Raw genomic sequence first — 12,014 nt, 5'->3', positions numbered from 1 at the left:
TGGATATGGTAACTAGACACAATGGATATGGTAACTAGACACAATGGATATGGTGACTAGACACAATGGATATGGATGGTAACTAGACACAATAGATATGGTAACTAGACACAATGGATATGGTAACTAGACACAATGGATATGGTGACTAGACACAATGGATATGGTGACTAGACACAATGGATATGGTAACCAGACACAATGGATATGGTAACTAGACACAATGGATATGGTGACTAGACACAATGGATATGGTGACTAGACACAATGGATATGGTAACTAGACACAATGGATATGGTAACTAGACACAATGGATATGGTGACTAGACACAATGGATATGGTGACTAGACACAATGGATATGGTGACTAGACACAATGGATATGGTGACTAGACACAATGGATATGGTAACTAGACACAATGGATATGGTAACTAGACACAATGGATATGGTGACTAGACACAATGGATATGGTAACCAGACACAATGGATATGGTAACCAGACACAATGGATATGGTGACTAGACACAATGGATATGGTAACCAGACACAATGGATATGGTAACTAGACACAATGGATATGGTAACTAGACACAATGGATATGGTGACTAGACACAATGGATATGGTAACCAGACACAATGGATATGGTAACTAGACACAATGGATATGGTAACTAGACACAATGGATATGGTAACTAGACACAATGGATATGGTAACCAGACACAATGGATATGGTGACTAGACACAATGGATATGGTAACCAGACACAATGGATATGGTAACCAGACACAATGGATATGGTAACCAGACACAATGGATATGGTAACAAGACACAATGGTTTATTACCCAGTGGGCTCTGACATGTCATTTTTTAAAATAAACTAAAACTTATGTCATAGAATTTAGTTAGTAAATACATTCATCAGTTTCATGTTTGAAAGAACATTGCGTTTTGCTATTTATTTAGCTAAAGTGATATTTTTCCTGTGTTAAATAATAATCCATGATAAATAATAATATTTTTCTGCCATAAGTCGACAAGTAGAATATTTATTTCGGAAATGTAAACACCGTGATGATCGTTCTGATCCAAGTTCTCTGTTTGTCGCCCAGTTGTTTCCATACGTTGCCTCCCTCTGGATATATATTATTATTGACATTATATACCCAACATACATTGATAACGCTTACTGGAACGCTAGAATACAACTCATGATGATGTGCTGGTCTTTATCTAACTCCATTCCTCTGGATGTGGCCCAGTTTATTCTGAGCCTCTAGCAGCTCCTGGGCGCTCTCCCACAGGCTGCTCTCCAGCCTCGTGGCGCGTTTCACAGCCTCTGTGTGGAAGAATTTGTACTTTTCGTGCAATTCTTTCAGTAAAATCTTTGCTTCTTTGTGCTCTTTGCTGGACTTCCCCTTTCGTAAAGCAGAATCTGTTACCAGGAAAACCCCAATTAGACTCCACCAATAACAACAACCCTTTTATAGTACGAAGTGGCTACAAATTCTCAGCTATTATAGAGGAAAACATCATTACTTACCCAGATTAACCTCCACTAGATGGCGCTGCTCCTTCATATTTGTCAAAATGTTTGATACAACCTCCTCCTTAGTCTCCTTAGGAGGAGTCCGGCCAAGTTCTTTTCCAAACTGAAATTATTGCAGTAAAAAATATTATATATAACAGTAAAGCCTAATCATTGTGTTAATATGAACATTTTCTGTATTTTACAATAGCTTTCTTAAAAGGGAATATCCACCTTGCTGCAGAGTTTTCCACTTTCCATGTTTTCCTTCATAACATTTTCCATGGGGCACTTATCAGCTCTACATCTTCCTAAGTGCTGTGTGACAACCAGTTGATTACCACATCAGTACTCTGTATGAGTCCCCCCATCAGTACTCTATACTCTGTGCTGCTGGAGACCCTGCTCCTTCCACTATATAACTCTCAGTCTGTGGCATCCTGCTGCCTCCATTCCCCTCCTCACATCATGTCACTGCCCCTGTCACATGCAGCCCTGTCCTCACTAACACATCACTCATCTCCTGATATACTCTGTGCTGCTGGAGACCCTGCTCCTTCCACTATATAACTCTCAGTCTGTGGCATCCTGCTGCCTCTATTCCCATCCTCACATCATGTCACTGCCCCTGTCACATGCAGCCCTGTCCTCACTAACACATCACTCATCTCCTGATATACTCTGTGCTGCTGGAGACCCTGCTCCTTCCACTATATAACTCTCAGTCTGTGGCATCCTGCTGCCTCCATTCCCCTCCTCACATCATGTCACTGCCCCTGTCACATGCAGCCCTGTCCTCACTAACACATCACTCATCTCCTGATATACTCTGTGCTGCTGGAGACCCTGCTCCTTCCACTATATAACTCTCAGTCTGTGGCATCCTGCTGCCTCTATTCCCCTCCTCACATCATGTCACTGCCCCTGTCACATGCAGCCCTGTCCTCACTAACACATCACTCATCTCCTGATATACTATGTGCTGCTGTGGGACCCTGCTCCTTCCACTATATAACTCTCAGTCTTTGGCTTCCTGCTGCCTCCATTCCCCTCCTCACATCATGTCACTGCCCCTGTCACATGCAGCCCTGTCCTCACGAACACATCACTCATCTCCTGATATACTCTGTGCTGCTGAGGACCCTGCTCCTTCCACTATATAAATCTCAGTCTGTGGCTTCCTGCTCCCTCCATTCCCCTCCTCACATCATGTCACTGCTCCTCTCACATGCAGCCCTGTCCTCACTAACACATCACTCATCTCCTGATATACTCTGTGCTGCTGGGGGACCCTGCTCCTTCCACTATATAACTCTCAGTCTGTGGCTTCCTGCTGCCTCCATTCCCCTCTAAAGAGTGCACTTACCTTGCTTTCTGGGGAGATATACGGCTTCTGGACACTGTGCAGTCTTGGCTTACAGTCCCTATACACAAGCAGGTGTGTCAGTGCATACTCCAGAGCCCGCACGTTGTTCTGTATACCTGAAGTGCACACCCAGATTGTATGTATTACAGGACTAGAAAAGTGACCCAGTCTAGACCAGCATGACAACATTGTTTACACACACACACACACACACACACACACACACACACACACACAGGTCAGCCTTATTAAAACCACTTGGATAAGGCAGACAGGAGATAAACCACCAGCCCTCCCTTGGTAGAATTCCTGTGAGAATGTAGCAAGGTTTGTGTAAAGGAATCAAGCACTATGAGTGGTTATGACAATTTGGGGCGTAATTTGCTGAAGTACGTGATCCTATATAACCAGAGTGCTATAGGTATGTGAATTTGTAAACAATAAAGCAGAGAATATGGAACACTCAGTAAGCTGGTAAACTAATGCTTACAGGTGAACTGACTGATTAGATCTGTCAACATTGGAGGTCCCCACCGAGACTGCTGACTTTAGCCAAGGACAGACAACATTGGAGGTCGCCCTGGACACAGGACTCTGACTATAACCCGGGTAAGTAGAGTTTTCTACTTGTCAGGCTCCTCTGTTTACAGCTTCCTCACGTCTGTCTAAGGTATCAGGCATGCAGATCTGTAAGTCTCAGATTTATACAGTAATTACTAAACCATTTGTATTGTCCTAGATGAAGTATGTCTCTGTAATTGTGGTTCTGTACATATTTTGGAAAGCACGCACGGGTATTGAAGGCATAGGGGACTTACCCTTTTGAGAAACCCATATGTCTCTCTATTCGTGTAAATGGTGTAAATGTCTGCTGATTTTACAGAAAGACAGTTTACAGCCATATTAGGTTCTCACATTGAAAGAAAATATATTGACACACGTGTAGGAGAACGTTGGGTGAACACTTTAGACACCATCCCCATAAATATATCAAAGAAGGGAGATTCTGTAATCTGCCTAAAGTTTAGAAGAATTTCGCAGACATTCGTCCCAAGCAAGTTTGTCATTGTGTCTAAAAATATCAGTAGCAAGTTACTTCCCTGTTAATAACCTAGTGCCCTCGCCTTGTTCTCTCGCCCTGTGCTCTCGTCTAGTACTCGCACCTTATGTAACCTGCTTTATGCCAATCCTCTGGCACTGACCTGATTATGAGGAAGCCCATAAATATAAGAGATAATAGTCCATAAATGACTGGACTTAGTTCCTTCAGCTCACATGGGTGGATGCCATCTGGGCCTGGTGCTTTATGTGTCTTAAGATTTTGTTAGGTGTAACTGCACCTCCACCTGTGTTAGATAAATAACATTTCATGGAGTGCATAAACTATTGCTACACAATCTATTTCCTGGCATTTTTTCCACCTTTGTTTAAATGTTTATTATCTGCATTTACAATCAGCTCTTTCTGGCTCTTCTACAATTTCTTTTATATTTTCATTAAGTAGCTCAACGTTAAAAGTTTATTTTTCTTTGCATCCCCTTATCTTTAGTAATCAACGTCTTTTACCTTCAGTCTTTGCTAACCTAATCTCTTTTTTACATCTTTTGTTACCTTCCTCATATTTCCATAATGAATTTTCACTGCCTTCTAGTTTTAACAATGTGAATTTTCTCTCTTTTTCCTTATCGCCTCCAAATGGACGTTTACGGATTAAAAAACTGCAAATCTTAGACTTGGAATAAAGGAAATCAGAACATGTGTAAAATGACAGAAAGCAGCAATGTGATGACAATCTGCCCATATTATTATTATTGCTTCACCTTATCCCTGGTAACATTAAGTGTCTGCAGTACCGTATATAGAGCATGGGAAAAACAAAACAAGACAAAAACAGGACACAGCCTACAGGGCGTTACAAGAACAAAGTGCGGTAAACTATCACCCCAGTAGAGCGTAGGACAAAGCAGGACATGGCGCACTGAGTAATACAAATAAAGGGCAGTAAATGATCAAGTCTCTTGTACTGCAGATAGGTCCAGGGGATAAGGAGGAGTAGTGGCCAATGGAAGCCATAGAGAGTATATCTGCTGTTTGGGGAGGGCAGAGAACCAGATCAATGTCACTGCACTCTGAGCTGCGGAGGATCGTTCTATTGGCAGTTCATGGCTCTCTCCTTCTTCCCAATTCACCTGCACAGTCACCGTCCCTACCATAGAGCGAACCGGCCGTTCTACAAACCCTCCTTCCTACACCAACGTCTTAGCCACGTATTAAGCTTCCTATGGCACGTGACCCTGGGAGTAATTCAGAAAGCACTGGCGGTCCTTGCACTAAGTTTACACCTAATTCTGTCAAATCATTTTTTAGGACCGTCTACCTCTCTGTCATTGGTACCAATAAGTAGCATGATCACTGGGTTATGGGCCAGTTATATGCCACCTTGCCTGTTACTATGGACATAAGGTGGAACAGCTAATAGTCACATCACAGACAGAACTATCAGTAATGTAAAGACAATTAGGACAGTCCTGATAAATCAGAGATACAGGTAGACTATGACGTCACATTGTGTTATGTGTGATACACCCCACTCACCCACTGGCTCCATGAAATTGGGATCCGCTTTCACATCAAACAGCTCTTCATAGCCACGGAAGTTTTCTGGGATCTCTCTCTGATCACAGCTGCTTGTGTCCGGTTCCTGGGCGGTAGTTAGTGGACTGGAGTTATAGAAGGGATCTAGACTGCCCTCCTAGGTGTTAGAAACAGAGAATCATGGTTATGTCCCGGATGTGTCACACGTATGTTCAGTGAGTGCAGGCTATGGATAGTAATGGGGTTAGTGTTATTCATTATCATTGTGAAGATTGTGTCAGTGTACCAGTGTACCAGGACCCCTCCCCATTTGGCCATGTGATCTAATTAGCATATAGCCAGGTTTCCAGCTCCTTTGGGCTCTATTTACTAAAAAGATGGATGTTAGAGTGCTGCACTTGCGCTCTGTCCTCCATATTTGCCTCTGCCCCGTTATGTGGGCACCTGCCGGGGGAAGCGAGGGGCAGGGTGGAGCTACAGCATGCATAGTAATAGGTTAAATCATTACCATGCAGTGTATACGCCACTCTCTGCTCTCCTCTGCGTAACAGAACCGCAGTAGGAGGAGTCAGAGAACCCTTGTATGGAGAAACAATTCTTACATACAGCACCGCTCTGCTCCGGTGCTCGGTGACGGCTCGGGGATCAAGGAATTCACCTGGTTTAGCAATCTAGCAGCAATTATTGCAAATGTGCCACAGCAACCAATCAACAATGAGCTTTTATCAGTCTACTGCAAGCGACAGCAAGTAGCTGATTGGTTAAAGAGGTTTTAGTGCAGTGTTGGTTTATATAACAATTATTTCCCATAAAGGAGTAAAGTTTCCTATTTATAAATAGGCTTACTTTCCCCAAATGTACTTCATGTGTGTCTGCATATATAAGCGTGAGCTGTTTTTTTATTTACTAAAAGGAAATAGCCATAAACGCCAAGGGCGCAGCGCCAACTAGTAGACAATACAACCAAACAATTCACTGTAAAGACCACACATGTCAAACACAGATGTATTAATGTCTAGTTCTGCAAAATAAATTAACACAACAGTTATTTTCTGTAAAATGTCCCATTAAAAGGGAAGAGCTTTTGATACAACAGGTTAGATTAGGGAAAAGGTATTTAAATCATGTGATTTTAAGCAAAATCCTGGATGTAAGAATACTAATAATCCACTGACGTGGCTCAGAGTGGCACCCACTGAGATTTACTGACTCCTCACAACCGTGGACCCCAGAGGGGAATGCCTGTGAACCCCAGAGAGGGGGATGCCCGTGGACCCCAGAGAGGGGGATGCCCGTGGACCCTAGAGAGGGGGATGCCCGTGGACCCTAGAGAGGGGGATGCCAGTGGACCACAGAGAGGGGGATGCCGGTGGACCCCAGAGAGGGGGAAGCCCGTGGACCCCAGAGAGGGGGATGCCCGTGGACCCCAGAGAGGGGGATGCCGGTGGACCCCAGAGAGGGGGATGCCGGTGGACCCCAGAGAGGGGGATGCCCGTGGACCCCAGAGGGGAATGCCTGTGAACCCCAGAGAGGGGGATGCCGGTGGACCCCAGAGAGGGGGATGCCCGTGGACCCTAGAGAGGGGGATGCCGGTGGACCACAGAGAGGGGGATTCCGGTGGACCCCAGAGAGGGGGATGCCCGTGGACCCCAGAGGGGAATGCCCGTGAACCCCAGAGAGGGGGATGCCCGTGGACCACAGAGAGGGGGATGCCAGTGGACCACAGAGAGGGGGATGCCAGTGGACCACAGAGAGGGGGATGCCGGTGGACCACAGAGAGGGGGATGCCGGTGGACCACAGAGAGGGGGATGCCCGTGGACCCCAGAGAGGGGGATGCCGGTGGACCACAGAGAGGGGGATGCTGCTAAGCAGCTGGAGAGGTTTTACAGCTGGATCTGTGATAGTATGTGGATCAATACTCCTCAGAGGATCTGCAGGGAAGTAACAGCTGCCATCCATGCCGGACAACAAGTTTATAACAGCACGACCTGCAGTAAGTACAGAAGGCTGATAGGAGCATAGAGTCCCTCAGTAGTATGTGTAACCCGCTACCTGACTGCTCTGCTGCCATACTGCTGCGGTACTCAGGGGACAGGACTATCCTAGGATCCAGATGCCGTTGGTAGCCTCAGATTTGTCACAGAGGACCCATGATTAGGAGACAAGGTACGAGCTATCCATGTGGTAAAGCCTTTCATGGCAGCGGTATTCCGTGATGGCAGTGGCCTCTTTCAACAGGATAATGCGCTCCGCAACACACTGCAAAAATAGTTCAGCAATGGTTTGAGGAGCATGATAAAGAGACCAAGGTGTTGACTTGGTCTCCAAATTCCCCAGATCTCAATCCGGTCGAACATCCGTGGGATATTCTGGAAAAACAAGTCCGAGCCATGGAGGCCCCACCTCGCATCTTACAGGACTTAAAGGATCTGCTGCTAACGTCTTGGTGCCATATACCACAGGACACTGTCAGAGGTTCCTCCATGGGTCAGAGCTGTTTCGCAGCACAAGAGGACATGCACTATATTAGGCAGGTGGTTTTAATGTTGTGGTTGATTGGTGTATATAGGGATATAATAGCTGCATGATTTCTGCAGAAACAACAGCAACAGTGACATTTACAGGCCAGAAGGATAAACTACACTCTATTTATTTATACAAAGTAGGAACATAACAATTCATATATATATTAACTATCATTTTATTGTAATGTAATAAATGGCATGGTTGAATTGTATTTAATTTTGCACATATATCTTAAAAAATACATTTGAATAATAGTAACCCATTAAGTATCAGACCTGTGTCATGAAAACGGATTGCACAGTTGGGTCAGAACTGAAGCTTATCTCCCTCTCCGATGTTTCTGAAGACATGGCAGATTCAGGACTCTGCCCCAGGGGTGTGTCACTCTCTGTAGAGGTTCTGATTGGTGGGAGAGGAGTTGATGACATCACAGACCCCATGACATCACTCTCACAAAGAGGCAGTCTCAGGAACCAGTGTAATGGAGACTCTAACATCAACGGGTGTTTAGGGACTTTAGGAACATGTGTTCTGACCTTTCAAAAAACAAAATACAGAACGGTTTCTACATTTAACACGTGTGACTAATTACATGTCACACCTTACTATACATATATCCTGAATATCTCATCACTCAGTGCGTACATAAAGAATCAGTAACATTTATAATCATTCTTCAAAATGTTGGACACGCAGACATGCAGAAGTGGGAGGAGCTTAAACTACCTGTAGCCAATCAGAGCATTAGAATATTAACAACAGCAGAGAGCGGTGATGTGAGACCGATACGGAAAGATTGTGGGGCCAGACCCACTCTACAGGACTTCAAATGGAAGTTAGTAATCTGCACTCTTATGTTATCATATGGTCCTGCTGGCTCCAATCCCTCTAATGAGTCAGCTATTGTATGAATGGTGGTCAGGAAATGATATGTTGTAAAGGATACAAGGAAATGTTCATCCAAAAACTGCAATGAGTTTTTTTTTATATTATTCTATATTTTCTTGCTATTAATATAAATATATATATATATCTATCCGACACAAGATATTATGCTGGGGGCGAAAAGCGTTGAGTATCTTAGATACATATATCCTTTACAACATATCTTGAAATCAAATCACCGGTGAAGCCATCGGCTCTATTCAAGCATCTGGAGAAAGGAGTCAGTAGACTGGAATCCCCGGGAACAAATAACTGCAGGGATAATATTTATACCATTATTAGCAAGCATTGGGCAAATCTCTTTATTCTAATCATCCTAATCATGTTCAGAAAGAACTACCAGTTCCCCTTTGTGGAGATCCCGTTCCACGATGGTCCGTTTGCTTGGACCAAGGATAAATAACTCTGACCTGCATCAAACAGCGTCTGAGTATTATTAGTTTACACCTAAGTATGAATACTGACGACAGCGGCAGCGTTGTCCGTCTTACTGATAGCTCCATCTTGTGTTGTAAATATTAACACTTAATGCATTCAATTCCTTAAGTTTATGTATTTGATTTTAATTTCATTTGTATTTATATTCATTTATATTTACAATTGTCTGATGGCTGCATTAGTACAAAGTATCTATGTCTTACACCATTTGATTTTGATATTAAATGTGAATTGCTCTGTTTAACAGCAGATTGGTTTAGGCTACGGGGTCTGGATAATGACCTGCACATGTTTCTGATCTACGCAGACAGCACTTCCCTACTTGTCAATATATCACCTGGTACAACATATTTACACAAAATACCACTAGAATGTTCTCCACCAGCTCCATATAAACAACTTATTACCAATCCCATGAAAATATTACAGAGAATCAAAGGGCTGTGTCCAGGGGGAACCACATAACTTACAGGACCCCTCTCACCTTCCTCTTTTCTTTTATAGGAATTATAAGATGAGGTTTATCGAGTCCAGTTGATTTTCTCCGAATGATTTTAATTCCAAGTCGCTGTTGGAGAAAGTTTCCCAGTAAAGGCGGATCTCCTATTCATTAGTAAAGAAAAATAGAGATTAGTACCTGTATTTACTTTCTACTTATGTGGATTTCACTCTGACCAACAATACATACAGCAGGTGTTAGACATTAGTCATGTGTGTGCAGCGGTAACAATACACACACAGGTAATATGAGGAGACGGATGTCATCAGGGAGTGCGGGGACCACAGGAATGAGTGTGCCTAGCTTAGCGTGGGTGCGGGGACCACAGGAATGAGTGTGCCTAGCTTAGTGTGGGTGCGGGGACCACAGGAATGAGTGTGCCTAGCTTAGCGTGGGTGCGGGGACCACAGGAATGAGTGTGCCTAGCTTAGTGTGGGTGCGGGGACCACAGGAATGAGTGTGCCTAGCTTAGTGTGGGTGCGGGGACCACAGGAATGAGTGTGCCTAGCTTAGTGTGGGTGCGGGGACCACAGGAATGAGTGTGCCTAGCTTAGTGTGGGTGCGGGGACCACAGGAATGAGTGTGCCTAGCTTAGCGTGAGTGCGGGGACCACAGGAATTAGTGTGCCTAGCTTAACGTGGGTGCGGGGACCACAGGAATGAGTGAGCCTAGCTTAGTGTGGGTGAGGGGACCACAGGAATGAGTGTGCCTAGATTAGCGTGGGTGCGGGGACCACAGGAATAAGTGTGCCTAGCTTAGCGTGGGTGCGGGGACTACAGGAATGAGTGTGCCTAGCTTAGTGTGGGTGCTGGGACCACAGGAATGAGTGTGCCTAGCTTAGTGTGGGTGCGGGGACCACAGGAATGAGTGTGCCTAGCTTAGCGTGGGTGCGGGGACCACAGGAATGAGTGTGCCTAGCTTAGTGTGGGTGAGGGGACCACAGGAATGAGTGTGCCTAGCTTAGAGTGGGTGCGAGGACCACAGGAATGAGTGTGCCTAGCTTAGTGTGAGTGCACGGACCACAGGAATGAGTGTGCCTAGCTTAGTGTGAGTGCACGGACCACAGGAATGAGTGTGCCTAGCTTAGTGTGGGTGCGGGGACCACAGGAATGAGTGTGCCTAGCTTAGTGTGTGTGCGGGGACCACAGGAATGAGTGTGCCTAGCTTAGTGTGGGTGCGGAGACCACAGGAATGAGTGTGCCTAGCTTAGAGTGGGTGCGGGGACCACAGGAATGAGTGTGCCTAGCTTAGTGTGGGTGCGCGGACCACAGGAATGAGTGTGCCTAGCTTAGTGTGGGTGCGGGGACCACAGGAATGAGTGTGCCTAGCTTAGCGTGGGTGCGGGGACCACAGGAATGAGTGTGCCTAGATTAGCGTGGGTGCGGGGACCACAGGAATGAGTGTGCCTAGCTTAGTGTGGGTACGGGGACCACAGGAATGAGTGTGCCTAGCTTAGTGTGGGTGCGGGGACCACAGGAATGAGTGTGCCTAGCTTAGTGTGGGTGCAGGGACCACAGAAATGAGTGTGCCTAGCTTAGTGTGTGTGCGGGGATGAGTGTGCCTAGCTTAGTGTGAGTGCGGAGACCACAGGAATAAGTGTGCCTAGCTTAGTGTGGGTGCGGAGACCACCGGAATGGAGTGTGCCTAGCTTAGTGTGAGTGCACGGACCACAGGAATGAGTGTGCCTAGCTTAGCGTGGGTGCGGGGACCACAGGAATGAGTGTGCCTAGATTAGCGTGGGTGCGGGGACCACAGGAATGAGTGTGCCTAGCTTAGTGTGGGTACGGGGACCACAGGAATGAGTGTGCCTAGCTTAGCATGTTTGCGGGGACCAGAGGAATGAGTGTGCCTAGCTTAGTGTGGGTGCAGGGACCACAGAAATGAGTGTGCCTAGCTTAGTGTGTGTGCGGGGATGAGTGTGCCTAGCTTAGTGTGAGTGCGGAGACCACAGGAATAAGTGTGCCTAGCTTAGTGTGGGTGCGGAGACCACCGGAATGGAGTGTGCCTAGCTTAGTGTGAGTGCACGGACCACAGGAATGAGTGTGCCTAGCTTAGCGTGGGTGCGGGGACCACAGGAATGAGTGTGCCTAGCTTAGTGTGGGTGCGGGGA

The 12,014-nt window shown here is 45.7% G+C and overlaps 1 protein-coding gene across 3 annotated transcripts in view; it reads right to left on the bottom strand.

Annotated features, from left to right (window-relative positions):
- XRRA1 (X-ray radiation resistance associated 1) overlaps window positions 1-12,014 on the bottom strand; it is a 118,313-nt gene that overhangs the window by 17,387 nt on the left and 88,912 nt on the right. For 2 of the 3 annotated variants that reach the window (XM_075198316.1, XM_075198318.1), the window contains 6 exons: window positions 9,890-10,008; window positions 8,298-8,558; window positions 5,496-5,652; window positions 2,901-3,016; window positions 1,550-1,658; window positions 823-1,441 (listed from right to left, as the gene is read on the bottom strand). In XM_075198316.1, the coding sequence (XP_075054417.1) occupies window positions 1,236-1,441; window positions 1,550-1,658; window positions 2,901-3,016; window positions 5,496-5,652; window positions 8,298-8,558; window positions 9,890-10,008 (968 nt within the window). In that variant the 3' untranslated portion in view covers window positions 823-1,235. Of the gene's footprint in view, window positions 1-822; window positions 1,442-1,549; window positions 1,659-2,900; window positions 3,017-5,495; window positions 5,653-8,297; window positions 8,559-9,889; window positions 10,009-12,014 lie in introns of those variants that run through there. The other variant, XM_075198317.1, reaches the window with a different exon arrangement.

The sequence above is a fragment of the Mixophyes fleayi genome, chromosome 2 (assembly GCF_038048845.1).
Source record: "Mixophyes fleayi isolate aMixFle1 chromosome 2, aMixFle1.hap1, whole genome shotgun sequence".
NCBI classification, from domain to species: domain Eukaryota; kingdom Metazoa; phylum Chordata; class Amphibia; order Anura; family Limnodynastidae; genus Mixophyes; species Mixophyes fleayi.
This window is presented reverse-complemented; position numbering and strand designations above follow the sequence as displayed.